We start from the raw sequence: 14,407 nt of genomic DNA, 5'->3' as shown, positions 1-14,407 counted from the left end.
TTGGTTTTAATTCCCTTTGCAAGGTCCAACTCTACTTGACTTTTAGCCTGTCTCACTTTATCCCTACATATTCTGACCTCAATAAGGTAGCTTTCCTTACTGATCCCTCCCTTCTTCCACTCCCTATATGCTTTCTGCTTTTTCTTAATTACCTCTCTAAGATGCTTGCTCATCCAGCTTGGTCTACAACTCCTGCCTATGAATTTTTTCCCCTTTCTTGGGATGCAGGCTTCCGATAGCTTCTGCAGCTTTAATTTAAAATAATCCCAGGCCTCCTCTACCTTTAAACCCATAAATTCTTCAGTCCAATCCACTTCCCTAACTAATTTCCTTAATTTTTGAAAGTCAGCCCTTTTGAAATCAAAAACCCTAGTTGCAGATTTATTTTTGTTAATCCTTCCATTCAGTTTGAACTGAATTAGCTCATGATCACTTGAGCCAAGATTATCCCCTACAACCATTTCCTCTATGAGGTCCTCATTACTCACCAAGACCAAATCTAAAATGGCATCCCCTCTAGTCGGTTCAGCAACTACTTGCTGAAGGAATCCATCAGCTATCGCATCTAGGAAAATCTGAGCCCTATTATTATTACTAGCACTCGTCCTCCAGTCTATATCTGGGAAGTTAAAGTCTCCCATGATCACACAGTTTCCATTAGTATTTACTTTATTAAAAACATTAAAAAGGGCTCTATCCATATCCAAATTAGATCCCGGCGGTCTATAGCACACCCCAAGCACTATCCCAGGGGAGGCTCTAATAGTTTTCTTCCCCAATTTAATTGTTGCCCAGACAGACTCAGTCATATCCATTTCATCGCTTCTTATTTCTTTACATTCTATCTCATCATTGATATACAGTACTACTCCACCACCTTTACCTTTATTTCGGTCTTTCCTAAACAGCACATACCCTTCAATACCTGTAGCCCAGTCATGACTACTATTCCACCAGGTCTCTGTTATACCTATAATATCTGGTTTCACTTCCTGCACCAGTAACTCTAGTTCCTCCATTTTGTTACCTAGGCTCCTTGCATTAGTGTACAAACATCTTAATTTTTGCTGTTTGGCCTCCCTCACATTCTGTACCCTATTAGGCACGGTTATTTTACTACCAGTATAACCTATTAGACTTGTATCTACACTGCCCTTCCTCCTACCTACAGCTGTATCCACTCTTACTTCATTTTCTTTCCACTCTATGCTAAATTCTGGTGTGGAGATTACCTGGACATCTCCCAACCATCTCCCCCAAATTCCTAGTTTAAAGCTCTCTTAATCAGTTGTGCCAGCCTCCATCCTAGAAGTCTATTTCCTTCCCTACTCAGATGAAGTCCATCCCGAGAGAACTGTCCTCTATCCATGAATGCCTCCCAATGGCCATACATCCCAAAGCCCTCCTTATAGCACCACTGCCTAAGCCATCTATTGATAGTCATAATCTTGTCACACCTTTGTTGCCCTTCTCTAGGAACAGGCAGAATCCCACTAAAGATCACCTGAGCCTCAATTTCCTTAAGCGTCCTCCCCAGCCTAGCATAGTCTCCCTTAATACTTTCCAGCGAGAATCTATTAAGAGCACTTGCTAAAATGTCCTAGGAATAACTAGCTTAAAAATGGCATGTTTGATACCTGGAGCGTGGTCTTAGCAGCCCATCTGTTTCCATGTCTGCACTGGAAGAAGTTGTCCTTTAATCAAAGTGTCTCTGATCAAAGTCTAGTCCTGTTACAGATGTCTCCAGTAGTCTCTGCTACATACCCAAGGCTCCTATGAAACAGAATCAGGCCAAGAGCAGAACATATCTACGATAAAGCAACAACTATACTGTATAATTTTAATCCATTCGCTTAAACCATTTCCATCATCTCTCAAAAGTAGACAGTGATCAGATACTACTGCACACACTAGATAAGGAGGATAAAAATAATGTAGAAACAATTTGCATATGCTAGACCTCCAGTTGGATTTAACCTATTCAAGCCCCTTAGTATAGGCAGAGCTGAAAAACTGGTCTTCATGATTTGGGCGGTGATAGTTGTTGGACTCTGAGCTTGTGTATAGAACATCAAAGTATAATCAATCCACAAGTGACTTAGGGTATGTCTACACTGAGAAATTAGGTTGAATTTATAGAAGTCGGTTTTGTAGAAAGTGGTTTTATACAGTTGACTGTGTGTGTCCCCACACAAGTGCTCTAAGAGCATGTAGTCGGCAGAGTGTGTCCACAGTACCGAGGCAACCGTCGACTTCCAGAGCGTTATCCAGCAGTATATGCAGCACCAGAACCTGGCAAAGCGATACCGGGCGAGTAGGCGACGTCAGCGCGGTGACGTGAGTGATGAGGACATGGACACAGACTTCTCTCAAAGCAGGGGCCCTGGCAATGTGGGCATCATGGTGCTAATGGGGCAGGTTCATGCGGTGGAACGCCGATTCTGGGCTTGGGAAACAAGCACAGACTGGTGGGACTGCATAGTGTTGCAGGTCTGGGACAATTCCCAGTGGCTGCGAAACTTTTGCATGCGTAAGGGCACTTTCACGGAACTTTGTGACTTGCTTTCCCCTGCCCTGAGGTGCAAGAATACCAAGATGAGAGCAGCCCTCGCAGTTGAGAAGCGAGTGGCGATAGCCCTGTGGAAGCTTTCAACGCCAGACAGATACCGGTCAGTCGGGAATCAATTTGGAGTGGGCAGATCTACTGTGGGGGCTGCTGTGATGCAAGTAGCCAATGCAATCAAAGATCTGCTGCTATCAAGGGTAGTGACCCTGGGAAATGGGCAGGTCATAGTGGATGGCTTTGCTGCAATGGGATTCCCTAACTGTGATGGGGCCATAGACGGAACCCATATCCCTATCTTGCACCAAGAGCACCAAGCCGGCAAGTACATAAACCGCAAGGGGTACTTTTCAATAGTGCTGCAAGCACTGGTGGATCACAAGGGACGTTTCACCAACATCAACGTGGGATGGCTGGGAAAGGTACATGACGCTCGCATCTTCAGGAACTCTGGTCTGTTTCAAAAGCTGCAGGAAGGGACTTTATTCCCAGACCAGAAAATAACTGTTGGGGACGTTGAAATGCCTATATGTATCCTTGGGGACCCAGCCTACCCGTTAATGCCATGGCTCATGAAGCCGTACACAGGCAGCCTGGACAGTAGTCAGGAGCTGTTCAACTACAGGCTGAACAAGTGCAGAATGGTGGTAGAATGTGCATTTGGACGTTTAAAAGCGTGCTGGCGCAGTTTACTGACTCGCTTAGACCTCAGCGAAACCAATATTCCCACTGTTATTACTGCTTACTGTGTGCTCCACAATATCTGTGAGAGTAAGGGGGAAACGTTTATGGTGGGGTGGGAGGTTGAGGCAAATCTCCTGGCTGCTAGTTTTGCACAGCCAGACACCAGGGCGGTTAGAAGAGCACAGGAGGGCGTGGTGCGCATGAGAGAAGCTTTGAAAACCAGTTTCATGACTGGCCAGGCTACGGTGTGAAAGTTCTGTTTGTTTCTCCATGCTGAAACCCCCCGCCCCTTGGTTCACTCTACTTCCCTGTAAGCTAACCACTCTCCCCTCCTCCCTTTGATCACCGCTTGCAGAGGCAATAAAGTCATTGTTGCTTCACATTCATGCATTCTTTATTCATTCATCACACAAATAGGGGGATAACTACCAAGGTAGCCCAGGAGGGGTGGTGGAGGAGAGAAGGACAAGGCCACACAGCACTTTAAAACTTTAAAACTTATCGAATGCCAGCCTTCTGTTGCTTGGGCAATCCTCTGGGGTGGAGGGGCCAGGTGGCCAGAGGCCCCCCCACCAAGTTCTTGGGCGTCTGGGTGAGGAGGCTATGGAACTTGGGGAGGAGGGCGGTTGGTTACACAGGGGCTGTAGAGGCGGTCTGTGCTCCTGCTGCCTTTCCTGCAGCTCAACCAAGCATATTGGTTTGATCCTCCAGCAGCCTCAGCATTGAATCCTGCCTCCTATCATCACGCTGCCGCCACCTTTCAGCTTCAGCCCTCTCTTCAGCCCGCCACCTCTCTTCCCAGTCATATTGTGCTTTCCTGCACTCTGACATTGTCTGCCTCCATGCATTTGTCTGTGCTATGTCAGTGTGGGAGGACAGCATGAGCTCAGAGAACATTTCATCACAAGTGTGTTTTTTTTGCCTTCTAATCTTCACTAGCCTCTGGGAAGGAGAAGATCCTGTGATCATTGAAACACATGCAGCTGGTGGAGAAAAAAAAAAGAGGCAATGGTTTTTAAAAAGACACATTTTATAGAACAATGGCTACACTCTTTCACGGTAAAGCTTCCTGTTAACATTACATACATAGCACATGTGCTTTCGTTCCAAGGTCGCATTTTGCCTCCCCCCACCACGTGGCTAGTCCCCACCCCGCCCCTCCGGCTAACAGCGGGGAACATTTCTGTTCAGCCACAGGCAAACAGCCCAGCAGGAACGGGCACCTCTGAATGTCCCCTTAAGAAAAGCACCCTATTTCAACCAGGTGACCATGAATGATCTCACTCTCCTGAGGATAACACAGAGAGATAAAGAACAGATATTCTTTGAATACCAGCAAACATACACTGCAATGCTTTGTTGTATAATGATTCCTGAGTACGTGCTACTGGCCTGGTGTGGTAAAGTGCCCTACCATGGTGGGTGAAATAAGGCTGCCCTCCCCAGAAACCTTTTGCAAAGGCTTTGGTAGTACATCCAGGAGAGCCACAAATGCCAGGGCAAATTAATCCTTTCACATGCTTGCTTTTAAACCATGTATAGTATTTTAAAAGGTACACTCACCAGAGGTCCCTTCTCCACCTGGTGGGTCCGGGAGGCAGCCTTGGGTGGGTTCGGGGGGGACTGCTCCAGGTCCAGGGTGAGAAACAGTTCCTGGCTGTCGGTGAAAACCGGTTTCTCCACTTGCTTGCTGTGAGCTATCTACAACTTCATCATCATCATCTTCCTCGTCCCCAAAACCTGCTTCCGTGTTGCCTCCATCTCCATTGAAGGAGTCAAACAACACGGCTGAACCACCCTAAAATGGCATGCAGCTCATCATAGAAGCGGCATGTTTGGGGCTCTGACCCGGAGTGGCCGTTTGCCTTTCTGGTAGGCTTGCCTCAGCTCCTTAAGTTTCGCACGGCGTTGCTTCGGGTCCCTGTTATGGCCTCTGTCCTTTATGCCCTGGGAGATATTGACAAATGTTTTGGCATTTCGATAACTGGAACGGAGTTCTGATAGAACGGATTCCTCTCCCCATACAGCGATCAGATCCCGTACCTCCCGTTTGGTCCATGCTGGAGCTCTTTTGCCATTCTGGGACTCCATCATGGTCACCTCTGCTGATGAGCTCTGGCCAGCGTGGTAAGCTGAAGGTGACCATGCAAACAGGAAATTTAAATTCAAAAGTTTGCGTTTCTTTTCCTGTCTACTTGGCCAGTGCATCTGAGTTGAGAGTGCTGTCCAGAGCGGTCACATTAGAGCACTCTGGGATAGCTCCTGGAGGCCAATACCGTCTAATTGCATCCACAGTACCCCAAATTCGACCCGGCAAGGCCAATTTAAGCACTAATCCATTTGTCAGAGGTGGATTAAGGAAATCGATTTTAAGAGCCCTTTAAGTCGAAAAAAAGGGCTTCATCGTGTGGACAGGTGCAGGTTTACATCGATTTTAATGCTGCTAAATTTGACCTAAACTCGTAGTGTAGACCAGGGCTTAGATAACCAACTTCAAAGTTCAGCTACCAACATCAGATGCTTTACCAGTAATTCAGAGGCTGCCACTTTTTTATGATATTCAGCAGTATTTTCCAATTCTCTCTAATTTATCACGAATGGGGCTGGAATGTGTGTGTTTTACCAAGCTATAAATCTCACTGAATTTTCAATTAATGGAATACTGTTTAAGCAGTTGTACTAGAACTCCGGATTAAGATCTTAACTGCACCATGAGAAAAAAATAGAATTAACAAGCTAACAACACGTACTCTAACTCTGCCAGAACACAGGCTCTGATCCTGAACTGGGCCCAACCTGTGCTCAGTGCAGCTTGGAAGACAAGGTGCAAAGCCAACTATTCCTTCCCACAACGCTGGGGCTGTCCAGCTATCAACCGGTTCCGCAGTGCAAAGAACAACAACTTCTGGCCTGAGGGGCCATTTCAGCAGCCAGGCATTGCTGAGGTGAAGAAATGCCCTGATCATGGCCCCTAAACCAAAGATTGGGAAAGGGATGGCATGAAAATTACTATGGTAGCTCTATACCACTTGGGGATTCTGCTATAGAGGATGAGTCATTTATTGGCTGGTTAACCAAGCTTTAAGGACAATTTGTATCATCAGAGCAGCACAAAGCAGCCTTAATGGATGAGAGAGTGATGTCTGTAATTTTTATACCTTCACACCAAACAACCAGAGAGAATAATAAAAAACAAATGGGGTGAAGGGAGTGGGGGAGAGAAACAGTGGAGAAATCCACACCTGTCAGCTAAAGATCTGTTCATAAGTGATGACTAGTCCATCACACTGGCAAAAATCTTTAGGGCCAGATTCTCAGCTGTGCTGACTTTTTGGAATCTGAAAAGCCAAGAAGAACAATAGAACAGGTAGCGCTAATCATGCAAATAACAGACATTAACTACTATTTATATTGCCTGGGATATCAGGGTGGTGTGATCTATATTGATTACTTAAAGAGGCATGTGGCTGCTGTAGGCAGTTGAAAAAGGGCAGATTATTATGAGGTAACCGATTCACATTGTTAGTGCTTCTCAGAGTTCAAAGTGGAAAAACAATTCGTGGAAATGTACACATCTCTCTCCCTTGCTGTGCCCCTTCCTTCTTGATTTCTCCCCTTTCACCTTCCTCCTTCCCCCACTAGCCTTCTATCTCTCTTTCTTTTCTTTCCATCCCTTAGAGGCTGCCTTTCTGCTTCCCTTCACTTCCCTTTCCCATGCTGCTACTCTCCTACAACCCAGCTGGCTCACTTTAAACCCTCTGATATAACTAGGAACAATGGAGCAGAATTAAGAGAGATTTTCCCTCCCAATTTCTCCAGCAATGAAGGGGGTGCATCAAACTCTGGGATACATTCGTTTGCTTCATTTCTCAGGATATCTTAAAACTAGATTGGACAAACAGCTCGAAAATCTACTGTAGGGAGTTGTCTCTTTGTGTGTTCACTGCGTGCTGCAGCAGAGTCTGATAGAACTGTCTAAGAAGACCACAGTAGTGAAGGGGTCACACGACCCACTTCCGGACAGGTCACCCCACCCCGGAACTCGCCCTGATTGGTCAAATCTCCTCTCAGGACGAAACCCATCCTGATTGGTAGAGGGCAGTGGGAGGAGTTGTTAGAGGGATCACACGACACACCTCGCATCCGGTCATGTGGCCGCCTCCCACTGCCCTGTACCAATCAGGAGGGGTTTCAGCTGCTGGGGACCACCCCCGAGAGGAGATTTGACCAATCAGGGCGAGTTGGCTGTGTGTGTGCTCCACCTGGTTTATTGTTGACAAAGCACAGTTTTAGCACCCCGTAGACTCGAAAGGGATACTAAGACATATATGCCCGTTACAATGGAGCAGCTCAGTGAATGGCGGGACTTTCTCTTCCCCACTTGGGTGGACAAAGACACATCCCCTGTGACCCCTCTTTTATACGCTGATACAAACAAGTTATATATTGCCCTTCTGATGTGGTTAGTTACCATCCTTTACCTTGTACATGTTGGTTTGATCAGAACATCTCTATCTGTCACCCTGACCTTACCTTTAGGAGGGGTCAGTGTGTCCTATGTTATCTTTGGGGAGTGTGCTTATACCATACTTGGTATTGGGGTGTTCTGATACTAATCTTCTGGAACGTGTTTACATGAGTGTCCTGTGCCTAGCACTTCTTAGGGCTGTTTGCGTTTTTGCAATACCAGCCTTGTTCTTGCCAGGTTCTGTGAACTTGCACATAGGCTTTTTTTGTAACAGGGCCTGACTTCTGCTCACAGCCTGAGTTTGCTTTATATCAGCAGGGCCTGACTACTTCAGTTCAGGCCTTCGGCCTTATACCATGCCTCATGTGTCAGACTCTTTCTTTCTGTTACAGCCTGAAAAGATGGATAAAAATGACTAAACAGGCTTTCTCCATCTCTAACTTCTGTGATACCAAACCACACTGAATTAGGCCATTGGCTGGATGTTTCAGCTAAAATATTCATCAAGGAATCAGTTAATTATATTAACATTCAGATGGTCATCATTGGGGCCCTACCAAATTCATGGTCCATTTTGGTCAATTTCACGGTCGTAGGTTTTTAAAAATCGTAAATTTTGTGATTTCAGCTATTTAAATCTGAAATCTCACAGTGTTGTAATTGTAGGGGTCCTGACCCAAAAAGGAGTTGTGTGTGGGGAGGTGTTGCGGTACTGCTACCCTTACTTCTGCCACCGCCAGCAGCAGCTCACTGCCTTTGGAGCTGGGCAGCTGGAGAGCGGCGGCTGCTGGCCGGGAGCCCAGCGCTGAAGGCAGAGCCACAGCCAGCAGCAGCGCAGAAGTAAGGATGGCACGGCATGGTGTCGCCACCCTTACTTCTGCACTGCTTCCTGCAGAGCTCGGCCCTCAGTCAGCAGCCGTCACTCTCTGGCCGCCTAGCTCTGAAGGCAACAGTGCAGAAATTAGGAAGGCACGGTATGGTATTGCCACCCTTACCTTTGCGCTGCTGCTGGCAGGGTGCTGCCTTCAGAGCTGGGGACCTGGCCAACAGCTGCCACTCACTGGCCACCCAGCTGCAAAGGCAGTGCAGAAGAAAGGGTGGCAATACTGTGACCCCCTCCACTCCCTCCACACAGCCCCTTTTGGGTCAGGACCCCCTGTTTGACAAAAGCTGGTCTTTCCCATGAAATCTGAATAGCATAGGGTAAGATGGGTGGGCAAACTATGGCCCGGGGGCCGCATCTGGCCCTCCAGACTTTTTAATCTGGCCCTCGAGCTCCCGTCGGGGAGCAGGGTCTGGGGCTTGTCCCGCTCCGGTGCTCCAGCCGGTGAGTGGGATTGGGGGCTTGCCCTGCACTGTGTGGCTCCCCGAAGCAGTGGCATGTCCCCACTCTGGCTTCTATATGAAGGGGCAGCCAGGAGGCTTTACACACTGCTGCTGCCCCTGCAACTTCCATTGCCCGGGAACCGCTGCCAATCGGAGCTGCGGTGGTGGCGCATGTGGACAGGACAGCTTGCAGAGCCACCTGACCGTGCTTCCACGTAGGAGCCAGAGGGGGGACATGCTGCTGCTTCTGGGAGCTGCTTGAGGTAAGCGCTGCCTGGAGCCTGCATCCCTGCCCCCTCTCATGGGCCCCAACCCCCTGCCCCAACCCTGATCCTCCTGCCGCCCTCCGAACTCCTCTGTCCCAGCCCGGAGCAACCTCCTACAGCCCCAACCCCTCATTCCCAGTCCCACCCCAGAGCCTTCACCCCCAGCTGGATCCCTCCCCCCCGAACCTCAACCCCCTGCCCCAGCCCAGAGCCCCCTGTGGCACCCTGAACTCCTCATTTCTGGCCCCACCAGAGAGCCCTCACCCCCTCCTGCAGCCCAATCCCCAATTTCATGAGCATTCATGGCCCGCCATACAATTTCCATACCCAGATGTGGCCCTCGTGCTAAAAAGTTTGCCCACCACGGGGTAAGAGCACACAAAAGACCAGCTTTCACAGGGGGAGACCAGATTTCATGGTCCGTGATGCATTTTTAATGGCCGTGAATTTGGTAGTGTCCTAGTTATCATTAGGCTTCTGAGCTAATACCCATTGCAATACGTGAGGCAGGCCACACCTTTCTTAGATCTATTGATTATCTGTTTGCAGAATGGTGAAAGTGACCATGAATTTGTTCGCATTTGGAAACTTTTCTTCACAACTGTGAAAGCTAGAAGAATTCTTTCCTTTTAATGAAAGTTTAGAGTCTGTGGAAACTGCTGGAGCCACCAAAGAAGTGTTGGGATGGTGTGCCAGCCCTTTGCACCTCATTTCAAGCCTTGTGGCTGCTTTTTGCAAAATTCAATTTTCATAGACACCTACCCATTTACCTTTGAGATGTGTTACCGGCTGAGCAAGAATCCCCTGGTAAAGGAAAGGCATTTCCCAGTGCAGACATGGCTACAGAACAGCTGTTGAAAAGCTACTGTACAAGTGAGATCATTATAACTAAGGCTGTAAGTCAGTCACGGCAGTCACAGAAGTCACGGATTCCATGACTTTGACTTTTATGCAGCTGCAGCAGCTGATGTGGTTGATCCCAGGGTCACCCAAGCAGCTGACCCCGGGACCAGCTGCTGCGGCAGCCCCAGGGCCAGCTGCACTGGCCACTGCCAGAGCAGCAGAGGTGTCAGGGGCCTCGGAGCAGCGGGCAGCCAGAGGCAGTCAGCCCCTGCTGCTGGAGCAGGGCCCAGCTGTCAGCCCCTGGACCCCCCCGGCCCCGAACATCAACGCCCCAGGAGAAGCTAAGATTTAGTCAGGGGTATTTGTAGTAAAAGTCATGGACAGGCCAGGGGCCATGAATTTTTATTCACTGCCCATGACTTTTCCATGACTTCTACTACAAATACCCATGACTAAATCTTAGCCTTAATTATAACGCTTTTTGACAAGGCCTGAGGGACATAGCATTGGCTCTTGTCTCACCTCTTCTGTACAGAGGTCGATTAAGGTTTTGGGGGGTCCTTCCCCACCCCTTCTGCCTGAGGCCCCACCACCATTTTGCCTCTTCCGTCTGCGGCTCTTCCCATAGCCCCACCCCTTTCTGATCCTTCCCTGGGGTGCCCCTGGAGGGTCCTCCCCATTCTGCCCCCCTCCACTGCAGCCCCACAACCCCTTTTGCTCCTTTCTGCCCCCCTCCACTCCAGCCCCAGAGAAGCTCTGTCCCCGTGCCATGGCCTGGGGCCACAGCAGGGCGTGAGAGCTCCCCCAGTCCCAGGGCCGCAGCCGGGGTCTGGGTGCTGGGGTTTCCCCCCCCACCACCTGCTTTTCTGTGGGGAGCAGGGTCAGGCCCTTGGGCTTTCCCTGCTGCCCTGTGGCTTCTGCTGCAGAGTGGGTATGGTGGGTACTTGTGGGGAAGGGGGCGGCCTTCCCCCATCCTGTGGCTGCTGCTGCAGAGCAGGGTCAGGGCATGGGGACTTTCCCTGCCCCGGCAGCCGGGGCTCTGGGCTTCCACTGCCCAGCCGTGGATTTTTTCTGGGGCCCCTGGACACAGGCCCCATTGCTAATCCACCACTGTTTCTGTAAGCTTTATTTGTCATAATTGTCTTTGGTCTGATTCCACCACCCTTGCTCATGTCAAGTAATACTTTGTTAAATCAATAGTCCCATTGAAAGAAATGGCCCTGCTTTGTATATTGAAGTACTGCTCAGTAGGCTAAATTACAGAACCTTAGTCATATTGAGTAGTACCTTAACTTGTCAAATAGTCCTATAAAACCGCCTCCAAGAAGTGCCCTTTGTAGAGTGCTGTGCTATTTATTGATTAAATATGATCTATAAATGCTCGGTGTTAGGTAAATAAGACCTTGTTTCATGGCTATGACAGTTTCCGAAATAACTCAGTCTGTGTTGGGAATGTTTTAATGCCAGTGTTTGACTTCAAATGTTGCTTGCGTGCTGATGGGTACCCACTTTACCACACACAAATCAAATCAAATCCAGACAATGGTAACTAAACTAAAAATCCCATCCTAAGCCATATTATGTTCTTGGTTTCTGTGCTACCCCTGAAACCAAATGTTCATAAGACAGGTACAATTTAAAGGAAAACATAATAAATTCGATATGTTTGATGAGCATGCATATTAAAGCTCTGTTTGTTCAACAGCGTTTTCTGTAGAAGGTGTGTTGTTGTTGGTAATGGAGGAGTACTTCGAAATAAGACACTAGGGGAGAAAATTGACTCCTACGATGTGGTAATAAGGTAAGTTGTATCTCTTCTTATAAAACAAAGTTTTTATGAGCTGCTTCGGAGTTTTATGAGCTGTTATAGGTTAACCTGTTTAACAATAAAATTCCATTCTATCCTGGATATTCCTGACTACTTCAAGCAATTTGTAAAACAATAAATTGTGTGATACTATATTCTTTATAATTAACAGATAACACTGAGTGATGGTTAAGGTTGCACCAAGACCCATCTCACTCACCCATACCTTTGAAAACAGGGAAATAACAGATAAAAGGAAAAGTCTCTAACATTCCTTGCCACCTTCATTTTGCTGTTTACAGCTCTCTCCAAAGGCCATTCATTTACATCCCCACTGCATATAGAAAAGTAATATGTACCCCAACTTTATTCAACAAGCTGTCCACAGCGGCACTTAGGTCAGTGTAACTTATGTCACTCGTGTGTGTGTGTGGCTTATTCACACCCCTGAGCAACATAAGTTATACTCACATAAGTGGTAGTGTAGACATAGTCTCACATTCAATTTGTGACCCCCAGATCCTTTTCAGTAGTACTGCCACCTACCCAGTGATTCCCCAATCTCCTACGTGCTTGCAACCCCTCCCAGCTTAGTGTCTTCCACAGATTTTATATGCATATTCTCCACTCCAGTGTCTGTGATGCTGGCTACATCATAACCATAGGGTTAGAAGAGATCGCAAGGGTCATCCAGTCTAACCCACTCCCAAAATGCAGGATTTATTGTGTCTAAACCATCCAAGACAAGTCATAATTTAGTTTATGTACTAATATTTCCCATTCTTCCTGTTTATTCCCCATACTCCTTGTATTTCTCTATTGACATCTAGGATTTTGAGCAGATTCCCCCACATATTTCCCTCTTGTTGCTCCTATGACACTATTGCAGTTTTCGATGTCTCTGCCCCTCCCAACATTTACCTTCTGGTAAGGTTGTCCTTTTTTCCTCATGGGGTTTTGTCACCTGCCCCCTTTGAACCTACTGTAAAGCCCTTCTCACTAGGGTGGTGAGTCAGTGCACAAAGATGCTCTTCCCCTTCCTGAAGTCCTGTGGTGGGGAGGTAAGCCCTATGTTGGATACACTAAATCTACCTAATGCCTCTGTCATGAGAAGATAACTCCTGAACTGTCTTAATAGCGTCTGACTTCATTAACGTGCCAGCCAGCACTACTCCTGTGTCTGCATTCTACTTTAGGTCATTTAGTAACAATATTGGCTTTGATTAGTAACATTGTATAATTTGTTACATCTAATATCCTGGGACCAACACAGCTGCAACAATACTGCAAACAATGTTCGAGCTGTAACTTTTAAACCTTTATATAACTCTTTATACAAAATATGTTGCCACTTTTAAACAAACTCTATTTCAGTCTTCTCCTAGAAAAGAATTTTGCATTCTTCGTTTCATAGCTCAGAGTGCTATGATGGTTTTAAAAAGGGATCCCAAGAAAATGTCAGGCGCCAGAAAAATTTTAATCAAATTTTAATCCTAGCATAACTTTACCTGTTGTGGTACCACCACCAAACTTCTTCTTATGGTACTGATATACTGTTTCAAAGGTATATTGTGGTGTAAATTCAAACAGTGCTTTACAAATACAAGACATGCTCATTCGCCATCAAGAGCGTACAATCTAATGGCATTAGTTTGCAGACAGTGCCTTCTACAGCCAATAGTCGATCTCTTTAGAGTAAATAGGACCAGTCATGGTAGTAAGCATTATGCTGCATAGCAAATGTTTGCAAGGCCAGGCAGGCCCTGAGAGAGATGAGAAAAAAATACATGAAAATTCAGGAAAAGGAAAATTATTGCAAAGAAGGAAAGATAGCAGAATTCTTGGAGGAAGTAGCTTTTAAGGAGGGTTTTGGAGAAGGGGGCAGAGGACTTGATGGACATGAAGTAGTAGTGTTGTAGGCATTGCAAACAAGATAATAGACCGGGGGTTCTCAAATGGGGGGGTTGGACTCCTTAGAGGGTCGTGAGGTTATTACATGGGGGAGGGGGGTCGCGAGCTGCCAGCGTCCACCCCAAACTCCACTTTGCCTCCAGCATTTATAATGGTATTAAATAAATATATTTAAAAGTGTTTTTAATTTATAAGGGGGGGTCACACTCAGAGACTTGCTATGTGAAAGGGGTCACCAGTACAAAAGTTTGAGAACCCCTGTAATAGATGATGCAAAGCTTAGTGCAGAAAGAGCTGAAAGGAGCAGTGAGGGAAGAGGATTGGGAAGAATAAAGAGAGAGCTGGTGTTCTAAATAAAGTAGCACAACAATGAATCTAACTTTCCCCTTAAGTAAATCCTGTTTTTTAAAGGTTTCAGAGTAGCAGCCGTGTTAGTCTGTATTCGCATAAAGAAAAGGAGTACTTGTGGCACCTCAGAGACTAACCAATTTATTTGAGCATGAGCTTTCGTGAGCTACAGCTCACTTCATCGGATGCAT

The 14,407-nt window shown here is 47.0% G+C and overlaps 1 protein-coding gene across 2 annotated transcripts in view; it reads left to right on the top strand.

The window, feature by feature from the left end:
- ST3GAL6 (ST3 beta-galactoside alpha-2,3-sialyltransferase 6) overlaps window positions 1–14,407 on the top strand; it is a 98,609-nt gene that overhangs the window by 71,210 nt on the left and 12,992 nt on the right. For both annotated transcript variants that reach the window (XM_084651236.1, XM_084651235.1), the window contains exon 7: window positions 11,856–11,951. In XM_084651236.1, the coding sequence (XP_084507362.1) occupies window positions 11,856–11,951 (96 nt within the window). The remainder of the gene's footprint in view (window positions 1–11,855; window positions 11,952–14,407) is intronic.

The sequence above is a fragment of the Lepidochelys olivacea genome, assembly GCF_965140295.1.
Source record: "Lepidochelys olivacea isolate rLepOli2 genome assembly, chromosome: 1".
Taxonomy (NCBI): domain Eukaryota; kingdom Metazoa; phylum Chordata; order Testudines; family Cheloniidae; genus Lepidochelys; species Lepidochelys olivacea.
Note: the sequence above shows the minus strand (reverse complement) of the source record. Positions and strands in the feature narration are given on the sequence as shown.